Source organism: Cicer arietinum, chromosome 5 (assembly GCF_000331145.2).
Source record: "Cicer arietinum cultivar CDC Frontier isolate Library 1 chromosome 5, Cicar.CDCFrontier_v2.0, whole genome shotgun sequence".
In the NCBI taxonomy this organism is placed as follows: Eukaryota; Viridiplantae; Streptophyta; class Magnoliopsida; order Fabales; family Fabaceae; genus Cicer; species Cicer arietinum.
The window spans coordinates 59,473,976-59,484,290 of record NC_021164.2 but is presented as its reverse complement, the minus strand read 5'-3'; the positions used below and the strand labels follow the sequence as shown (position 1 = coordinate 59,484,290).

Here is a 10,315-nt window from a genome sequence, read left to right as displayed (position 1 = left end):
TGGAGCCTCTGGAGAGCTGGAAATCGATTTGCCAATCGATTTTCTGCAGGAAAATCAGAATTTTCAGCCTGCTGAAGGTGCTGTACAGCAACCTTTCAGAACTGCAACAGGTGAATCAAGTAGACGACCAACAAGGCGAAGAGGATTGCCTCAAAGACTCTGTGATTGTGAATTATTCCAAGATAGCGAGATCAACAATGAGGGTGATCTTATTCACTTCGCTCTAATGGCCGAATCCGAACTGGTGAATATGGAGGAGGCATTAAGCAATCCAAAGTGGATGTGTGCTATGAAGGAAGAGCTGGAATCAATTGAAAGGAACAATACATGGATGTTGGTTGATTTACCTAAAGGAAAAAAAGGTATTGGTGTGAAAGGTACTCTTGGCAGTGGAACTTTGTTTTCTGCAAATGGCATGGGCAAAAGTTGTGAATTACTCGGATACACCGACTCCAATTGGTGCGGAGATAAGGACGATCGGAAATCAACGTCCTGTTATGTCTTTATGTTCGGAGGGGCACCAATCTCTTGGTGTTCTAAAAAGGAGCCGGTGGTTGCTCTCTCTTTCTGCGAGGCGGAGTATATCGCAGCTTCGTTATGTGCATGCCAAGCTGTGTGGCTAGTGAACCTGCTGCGTGAGCTGGACAGCAACACGAGAGGAGCTGTTTTGTTGTTGATGGACAATGTTTCAGCCATCAACCTTGCTAAGAATCCCATAGCACATGGGAGGAGCAAGCATATTGAGATGAGGTTTCACTATTTGAGGGAACTAGTGAGTTCCAGACAATTACGTTTGGGGTACTGCCAAAGCGAAGAACAAGTTGCAGATTTGTTAACGAAAGGCGTTACGAATGAGGTTTTCAACAAACTTGTGATGAAGCTAGGCATGAAGAATGTGGAGCATTTGAATTAAGGTTGTGTATTGGAAGTGAAATATAATTCAAATGTTGTTTTGGGCCAAAATTAATTGGTTCCACATTGTACCCCATATAAATACCTTTGTGTATAGTTTTAAAAACTAATGTCATTTTGATATACTAATGAAAATCAGAAAATAACTCTCTTCCATAATCTCTCTCTTTTCTCTATCATTTTCTAAAACACCACAATTTTAGAAAATGATGGAGAAAAGAGAGAGATTATGGAAGAGAGTTATGGAACATATTTGACAACCATTGAAGATGCTCTAAGCATTTAACGGACAAATAATTTTTTTTAACGAAAAATGTTAAAAAAAATGGTGAGATTGTGCAAATGAACTAAAACATAAAAGATAACTTTGCAAACAAAATATAATTTAACGAATTAAATTGGAAAAAAAAAATTAAAAGACTTAAATGAAAACTGAGTTAAACTTAAAGAATTAAAAGTAAAATTTAACCGATTAAGAAAATATATAAGTGAAAGAAAGAAAATAATGATTTTACTTTATTATCTTAATTAACTATTGATATATCTCTATCATCATAAATGTAAAGTAGAAAAAATAATAATTTAAAAGTGATGTTCATTGTATTAATTAGATGATAAAATAAATAAATAAAGATAACTAAAAATGCATTGAAAATTAAAAAGTGACAGTTTTTTAAAATATTTTGCAAATGCGACGATAATTATGGAATGGAGAGTGTAAATTTGTTAGTTTAATCCTTTCAAAGAAACTTGTTCGTTAAAGACAAAAAAATAAATAAAGTTTATATTAATTGCAGAGGATTGTTGGATGATAAACACCAATAGAGTTAAAATAATATGTATACATTTTATTTTAATTCCATTTAATGGTGTTTATATATTATATTCTTAATTTTAAACTCGACTGAAAAATATTGATATTGTTAAGTTGAACGTCTTGTTCCGTATCGAATTCGTAATTTCAGAGTTGTGTGAATTAATGATAAAATTTATCATAAAATAATAATATATATTATATACTAAACAGGGTATCATTTAGCTATTAAAAAAAACACATTTTTAAGAATGTTATGGAATGGAATAACTTCAAACAAACGGCACATTAGATGTAAATTCCTCTATTCATTGATTATTCAAGGGATTGAGTAGAGTAGCTTGTTTGAGTACTTTACTTTTAACATAACCTTAAAGAATCAAAACTTGAACCAAAAGTGTGATGGCGTGAAGTAGCCGCTGTGCCTGGTTGGCTGGCTTCGCCCTCCAATAAATAAATGACCGGTATACTTTAATTTAATAGCTCTGGTCTCTCGTAGTATAGAAAATTTTTGGAGAAATTTTAAATATAAAAAAAAGTTTTAAGTTTCAAAGTATATTTATTATTTAAATCAAAATCTTCATATTAACGAGTGTAAAAATATTTAATGTCAAAATTATTTTAAGAAATAACTTTTGTAATTGAATATCATTTAAAGTTGATAAGATAAATGCACCTCATTAGGAGTGAGTGATCCTCTCATATCATTTTTGTTTTTCAACCAAACCAACCATGTCATCTTCCCAAAGTCTGAAAATTGGCATAGTTGGGTTTGGCACCTTTGGCCAATTTCTTGCAAATACAATGATCAAACAAGGTCACACTCTAACTGCAACTTCTCGTTCAGATTACTCAAAACTCTGTCTCCAAATGGGTATCCGTTTCTTCAGGTAAAAAACCAACCTTGCATAGCATCATCATACATAAATGCATCATCCATTTTATGATGCATGTGTCAAACTCTGCAGGGATATCACATCATTCCTTGATGCTGACATGGATGTCATATTGCTATGTACATCTATCTCATCATTATCTGAGGTTGTCGGATCAATGCCACTCAATTGTCTTAAGCGACCAACGCTTTTTGTTGATGTTCTTTCAGTAAAAGAGCACCCAAAGAACCTTCTATTAAGAGTATGCAGTTGCATCTATCTATCTAATGTGATAGTACTTTTGTTTACTTGTTTCAATCAGATGATTCATCTAGTTTTTGTTTCCTATAGGTTCTGCGAGAGGAGTCAGACATACTCTGCACGCACCCAATGTTTGGAAAAGTGAGTGGGAAAAGTGGCTGGCAAAATCTGACTTTCATGTATGAGAAAGTTCGAATAAGGGATGAAGTTACCTGCTCTAAATTTCTCCAAATTTTTGCAAGTGAGGTAAGCTAATAGCCCATTATCAATGATAAAAAAGCTTTGCTTTTGAATTAGGCCAACTAGTATAACTTTTGAATTATGCTAATATAACTTTAATTAGTTAAGTACGTTCTTAGAATCATTAAATCAGGAAAAATGATCAATCATAACTTCACATTTCCACTCAGTGACACTAAGATCATAGGGAAAAGATGATAAATTGTGACATGATTATTATTGAAAATAAATGTATAGTAAATAATCTTCTATTCTTGTATGGGGCAAGTTTGAACAGACTCTAACACTCCCAAGTTAGGACCATAATTGCTTGGTTTCCAAAAGGAAGTACAGAAATCAGTTGTTGCTGCCTTATATTTATTAATTATATCCAAGATAGATCAACTTTGCAATATGCAGGGTTGCAAGATGGTAGAAATGTCCTGTGAGGAACATGATAAAGCAGCTGCGAAGAGCCAATTTATCACACACACAATAGGCAGGTATGCAGCTTTCTCCGTATTTTTCTAAGCAACCAGAGACAGACAGGCACCTGCATATACACTCATTGACCGTAACTTTTGGGGTCTTCTTTACCAGGGCATTGGCAGAAATGGATGTCAAACCCACCCCTATTGACACTAAGGGCTTTCAGGCACTTGTTCAATTGGTAAACAGTATTTAACATATTTTTCTTTAACACTTTTCTCTATTTCTTCATAAGGGTTTCTCTTTTTTTGTTTTAACTTCAAATAGATATACTGTATGATATCATGTAATATATTCAAAATTGATCGCAGAAAGAACCTGTCATGGGATGTAGTTTTGATCTGTATAGTGGATTATTCATGCACAACAGATTCGCCAGACAGGAGGTAGGGAATTTCAAGAGAAATGTTAATTTCCAAAAATGTTGAGTGAAATAAAAATAAAAATATTGAAGCATTAAACCAATTAACTCAAGACAGTCTCATGAATTGCAAAAAAAATATGCAGCTGGAAAACCTTGAACATGCCCTACACAAAGTCAAAGAGATGCTGGTCCAAAGGATGAATGAAGGACAGAGCCCAGAAAGAACTGAAAGCTGATGCATAATATGTTTCGTGAAGAAGACATATGGGCGAACTATTTATTTCAAATTTCCTCTTGTAATTCCTGCCATATAAATTGCTCTCAGTTTTCTTGTTACCGAATCTAAGTTTGGAAAGAAAAAAAACAGAGAGGACTGGTATATGTTCAATTACTTGTAATAAAGATGTTCCGACAATTTGGTTGAAAGCAAATACAAAGTAATTTCAGAAAGTTTAAATAAAAAAACAGATTTTTAGTAGTCAATGTCTAAAACAGTTAAACACAAAAGTTTCACTTAACTGGATTCGTGGCTTTAAGCCAAATCTCAACTACTCGGTCCATTGCAAATAATTAGATCAGAACACAACCCTGTTATCCTCAGAAATGGATCCTCTCATGTGAAATTTCACATGATAATGTCATGTGGAAACTGTGTCTATCTCCTTTTCATTTATATTCACTAATTTTGACATGACCCCACTTTCTTAATATCTATAAAGAGAATAATAAACAAAAAATCGAGTAACAAGATCATATGAAATTTCAATATAAGAATATCCACTCCCACTTATCTTCTATGATTTTGATATGTATTTCCTTATAATTATAGATAAGTAATCTTAGAATACTTATCAGACACTTTTACTATAAATCCACAGGAAGACTCATTACTTCATCATCCTCCTATATTAAGATGTCCAAACGAGAAATTCCATATCAGGAAGACCAATACAAGTGCTTCTGATTCTTTATCCCATTTTAAAAAAGAAGGCTTCCCAAGATATATCCCTTTAGCCGAGAATGATAACTGACTTATCCTGGTTTCAATTTGAAACTCAATGTCCATCAGTTGAAGAAACAAAAGTTTAAAGTATTAATATAAAAAACCTTTATTAGAATGAAAATGAATACTCCTTATATTACATTGATGAAATTGGGATGTGGGAATATATATCAAAACGTATACAATTAAGCTATGAAAGGAATTGTATTATGATGAAGAAAAAAACCCTATTCTTTTGTGCTTATTCTTCAAGACAAAAATATAAATTACAAAAAAATGTTAGAACAGGGTATTTCACCTCATTCACTTTTAATCTCCTCAATACTGGCTTCTTCTGTTTCGTTGCATAAGATGGCAGCATGATCAGGAGAATCTAATGTAGGCAACTCAGGTGTCTCTGTCTTTCTAACTTGCAGTCCGGTAGAGCGTGCAAGGTCAATCCATTGCTGCAGCAATTTACAGAAAAACCAAATTTGAAAAATCCTAGTCAAATTTAGAAACTATATGTAGATGAATGAGTCATATCAATCCCAATTATGCTACTTTCGTTTCAAAATAATCATGTCATTGGAGGTTTTAATTTGTTCCAAATTTACTTAAAAAAAACGTTTCAAATAAATTATCATAACTTACAAGACATTAGTTACTTTTTCCTGCATCTTCATCATTGTAATTGGTATTCTTTAAATTAAAGAGGAATAGATGCTCTAAGTTAAAATTTCAAACGACCTTTAATGAGACATTTTTATGAGAAAAGAGAGTAATAGAGTCAATATTTCCTTGTAATTGAGAATCTTCAATAATTTTCTTAAGCTTTTCATGGAAAACCTTGAACAATTAAATAGTAACAGAATATATGTGATTTGACAAACATGGCTGTGTAACTCTAACATTCTTTAAAATAAGAAAAAATATCTGACCTGCGTTCCCCAATAAGAATTGATTGTCCGTGCTACAAAAGATAGCATATTTACAAGAAATGTTTGGGAAGAAAACTGATCAGAAATCCGATGCTCCACTACCCCAGCAATTATCTGCATGCAAATTTACGGTACAAGATTACAACCTAACTAACAGTAGAGCTATACTACAAACATATCCAATTCTTACAAAGAAAAGATTCTCAAATAATTATCCAGCAGACAAAATGCAGATGTAGACGTAGAAAGGCGGAGAAAATTAAACACAGCATTTTTTTCACAATTCTTTTAATAGTATCTAGTGTTCACTGAAGGATCCTAAGTTGCAAGGAGATGATAATAAAGCAAAACTACATTACAGTACAATATTCCTAGTTGTAGAAATATAAAATATTAACAAGTAGCAAAGCATTCTCTACAACCTTCTTTCCAACACTAATTATTATTGAGTGAAAATCTGGTAAGTCTCGCCATTTTATGAATGATTCACGCCAAATATAAAATGGAACCTGCATTAATTTCACCAATAACAGTGTATGTTGAAAAATATGTGTTACTAGCATTTCTCTTTCCAATTATGCAACTTCAAGCACTACCTAAGGGGTAAGTCAGCAAATTATGCCACAACTAGTTCTTAAAGATGCAGGTAGTCAAGTCCTGCTTTCAAATGCCAACATGCTCAAATTTTCAAAATGCATACTTTGTCTTGTGTCAGTAATCATATACTGGAAAAACTCAAGAAACCACAGCAACTCTTGTAACATAATGTCATAAACCATGAACTAGACAACGTAGATGTCATTTCCTACAGAAACTGGGTCCAAATTTCTTTTTAGTCTTTCATTGCAACTAAAAGAAGTCAGTGCAACATTCAAGTTCTGTAAATACCTGATAACGGAGATTTGCAGATATCCCAAGAAAACATGCATAAACAACTGCGGTTTTGAGTATTGGTGATCTCGCAATCTGTTGATCAGCGATGATTGCTGGACTAAGGAATTTACGAACTGCAAATAGAGAATTTGATGAAGCCACAGCTCCAATGCTTGAAACAAATCCAACACCAGCGAGTTTCAGACCACCGAATACAACTGATGCAACTCGATGACTGAGATTCCAATTTGTCCCCACAGGATTCTTCTGAAATGCATTGTCTGGGATGGAGCCAAGAAGGCCTATTAGAGTGTCAGGAGCATTCATGTCATCAGCATAGGAAAGAAATGATAAAGTCGGTGCAGGAAGCCACACTGTAAAGAAATCAACAACTGATCCTCTAACAGTATCCGTAATAACATAGTCGATCTCTTGAAAGAAGTTCTCTTTCCGCTTTTGATATTGTGCTAATAATGTAGTTGTTACTGATATTGCTTCTTCTATGGCTAATCTATGCAAGAATTTGGGATCTGCCAACAATCTTTCTCTGAAACCCTATATCAAGAAGAATCAGACGGAGAGTGATGAAATAATCTCATGATTACAAAAGTGAAGGGTTTTATTTTGAAATACAAATTTACCTGGAAACGGTGAGTGAGTTCTGAAAGCAGAGGATACTTCTCTAGATCAAAAAAGTTCTGCAATACCTCTGGTGATACTAAACCAAGATCAATTCCCTTTTGAAGATCCTGAAGCCAAAAGGAAATATAATCATTTACACAACCAACAATGGCAGCCACCTTCCTGTCTAAAGGATGATTACATTAAAGGGTAAATAGGTGCATAAAAAAAAAGATTTAAAAACACACAAACTACCTAATCATCAGATGTTGCAACCAATTTAAACTGGTTAGCACTGCCGATTGCTCAATTATACTCCCTAAACACTTGGGATCAATGTATGCATACCAAATTATAGAAAAGGGATACTTTAATTTTAAAGAAAAAAAAAGTAGATATGGCATTTCATTACTCATCCAGTCATCCCAAAAGTTTTAAGTCCAAGGCCTTATATCATATATTATTGTGCAATAAATCTCATTTCAACCTTTGAAAGAAAAGAAAAATAAAAAAGATTAAAAGTACTACGAGACAGTAAGTATTAATTCAAGTGAAATTCTTCGCAACAACAGGTTGTACTGCATAATCCACGTCAGTCAACAAATCACCAAACAGCAACATCAATTAAAGGGATAAATGATTGTGAAAACCAGTTACATCGCATACAGAAAAAATAATTCGTAAAAGGCAGTGATACAAAATACATGGTAACATGTAAAATCTCTCAAATTCTGTATCACCAAAATAGGCAATGAGAGAACATAAAGGGCTTAAATTTGGAAGGGGTGATCAACAGAGCAAGAAAAGCAACAGTCAAGCTAATTAGCGAATGTAATGGCTGGCTAACCTGTGGGAGGGCATCTCGTCTCTGCCCGGCAGCATTCATAACCCGAGCAATCTCAACCCGGTCAAAGCAGTTTCTGCTACAGGGTCTGGCAGCAGAATACCACAAAAAATCAGCAACAGGAACTTCTCCCTCACTGCGAATAAATTGTCTTTCTGGGTCAAGTAATATAACTACTTGGTTTTTCTTTTGCATTTTTCTTGAAATTCTTGCGGGCACTCCAGTTCCTCTAGATCCATATGTGACATGGCTTGCACCAGTCACGACTATTAACATACCAGTGGCTCCTCCATCAAGCACATTTTGTAAGATGATCTGGGACATAGTATACTCGTCAACTACTCTAGCCTGTGCAGATAGATATGAGCTTGGACCAAAAGGAAACGACAGATTTGGAGTACTATCAACTGAATAACGACGTGAGATAGAATTAAAGCCTGATATGAAGCCTGAACCAGCTGGAGGTGCATATAACTTACGTTCAGCCTTTGTTAGCCCACTAATTCCTTCTGCTTGGACAGTCCTTAAGATCTGTTGATGAGAAAATTCAGTTTTTAAATATCATCTTTATGTGACTGGACTTAGGGAGGGATACAAGAATTCTGCTCGATCATTCTTTGTGGAGTTGTTTAATGGACCAGTTGGAACCATACAACTCTATCAAAAACCAAAATTTAGTAAAACATAAAATACTAGGTATATTTAATGCTCCTAAATTTTCTCTTGCCATCCTTCAAAATAAGTCTTTAAAGGATTTGCTAATTTGCACCTACTAAATTTTTTGTTGGTCTAAATTAGCAAGCTACATCTTAAGGTCTCTTTCAATGTATTATCTGATCTTCTTCTCATATTATGATATTACAAACACCACCTAAGGCAATTTTCCAAAATAATATTTCCCCTTAAAAAATGTTTTATTAAACCTTTGGTTTAATTCGGGTGCCTTGGTATTATGATGCAGGGTTTATCTTTCAGAAATTAAGTTTTTCTTGTCGGCATCATAATTCAAATAACAATTAAAAACCCTTGTGGTCTATTCTTTAACCTCTGTGGTGCCTAGTGCCTATCATTTGAATCTATGGTAAGTCAATTTGCATAGCATTGAGTGTTTATGCAGTAATATTGTTAATTTATTACTCCTACTTAACACACCACCAGAAATTTCAGAACAAAATGAACATTTTAAAGATCTACATCAGTTTGAATGAAAATTTGAACATACCTTCAGTGGAGTACCACAAGCAACAAGATGAATTCCATTTTCACAACAGTAACTAAGAATAGGTTCATACTCCTGCCATCGTTCAGGCGGCCAATGCACCATATAAGACTTCAAGGTTTCTCCATCTATCCTGCCATGACAGTCAAATTTTTTTATAAGCAACAAAGAATTGTGGGAAGCAATCTAGAAATGACAAAAATCAGCAATTCATCTATTTTCAAAAAATCATAATGACAAGAATTGTGGGAAGCAATCTAAACCCTAAACCCTAAACTACGCATAACAAAAATCAGCAATTCATCTATTTTCAAGGAGCAAGTGGCATAAGGTGCATTTGGATTGACTTATGAATAACTTATCTACAAGCATAAATACTTAATGTGTCCACAAGCTCTTTTCGGCATATTTCAACAACTTCTTCACGATAACTTATGAAAACAACTTAATACTTAATAAATAAAAGCAACTTACACTTATCATGTAAATTTATTCAATAAGCTGTTGAACTAAGTTGTTTATCCACTCACCCCCATAGCTCTAAGACTTATTATTCATTTACTAGAAGATATTGCAACAACATGAAAACACCTTCAGCGAACATGTGCATAAATCATAATAAACATTATGACATGCTTGTTGATAAACAAATTAGCACTCTGAGAAAAACTGAAAAAAAGGCAAATTAAAATGCATACTTTTTATCCATATACTGATTGAGTAGTTCCTGAAGATCAGATGGAAACGCTTCAAGAGCCAAAGATAACCGCTTATCAATTTCAACACATCGTTTATGCAAATTCTTCACAATCTCAAGCTCCAATTCCTTATCGTCTCGAACCGGAACCTGTTCAGCTTCTCCTAAATAAACAACTCGAGCGTTCATCAATTTCTCCCACAC

General features: G+C 33.9%; 2 protein-coding genes across 4 annotated transcripts in view; one reads left to right on the top strand and one right to left on the bottom strand.

Moving 5' to 3' along the window:
- The first annotated feature begins 2,127 nt into the window (after positions 1-2,127).
- On the top strand, positions 2,128-4,412 carry LOC101512316 (arogenate dehydrogenase 1, chloroplastic-like). Its single transcript, XM_004500471.4, has 7 exons — positions 2,128-2,616; positions 2,695-2,863; positions 2,953-3,108; positions 3,502-3,584; positions 3,682-3,751; positions 3,882-3,956; positions 4,078-4,412. Exons 1-7 carry the CDS (start codon positions 2,459-2,461, stop codon positions 4,168-4,170), a joined length of 804 nt encoding a protein of 267 aa, XP_004500528.1. The 5' UTR covers positions 2,128-2,458; the 3' UTR covers positions 4,171-4,412.
- Positions 4,000-10,315, bottom strand: part of LOC101511991 (protein RETICULATA-RELATED 5, chloroplastic) — a 7,099-nt gene continuing 783 nt past the window's right edge. Inside the window, exons 1-8 of one of the 3 annotated variants that reach the window (XM_027334624.2) lie at positions 10,113-10,309; positions 9,418-9,547; positions 8,199-8,726; positions 7,372-7,479; positions 6,746-7,285; positions 5,858-5,971; positions 5,236-5,383; positions 4,000-4,237 (exon numbers count right to left, since the gene is read on the bottom strand). In XM_027334624.2, coding sequence (XP_027190425.1) covers positions 5,237-5,383; positions 5,858-5,971; positions 6,746-7,285; positions 7,372-7,479; positions 8,199-8,726; positions 9,418-9,547; positions 10,113-10,300 — 1,755 coding nt within the window. In that variant the 5' untranslated portion in view covers positions 10,301-10,309 and the 3' untranslated portion in view covers positions 4,000-4,237; position 5,236. Of the gene's footprint in view, positions 4,238-4,660; positions 4,972-5,018; positions 5,384-5,857; positions 5,972-6,745; positions 7,286-7,371; positions 7,480-8,198; positions 8,727-9,417; positions 9,548-10,112 lie in introns of those variants that run through there. The other 2 variants (XM_027334623.2, XM_073368239.1) reach the window with 2 other exon arrangements.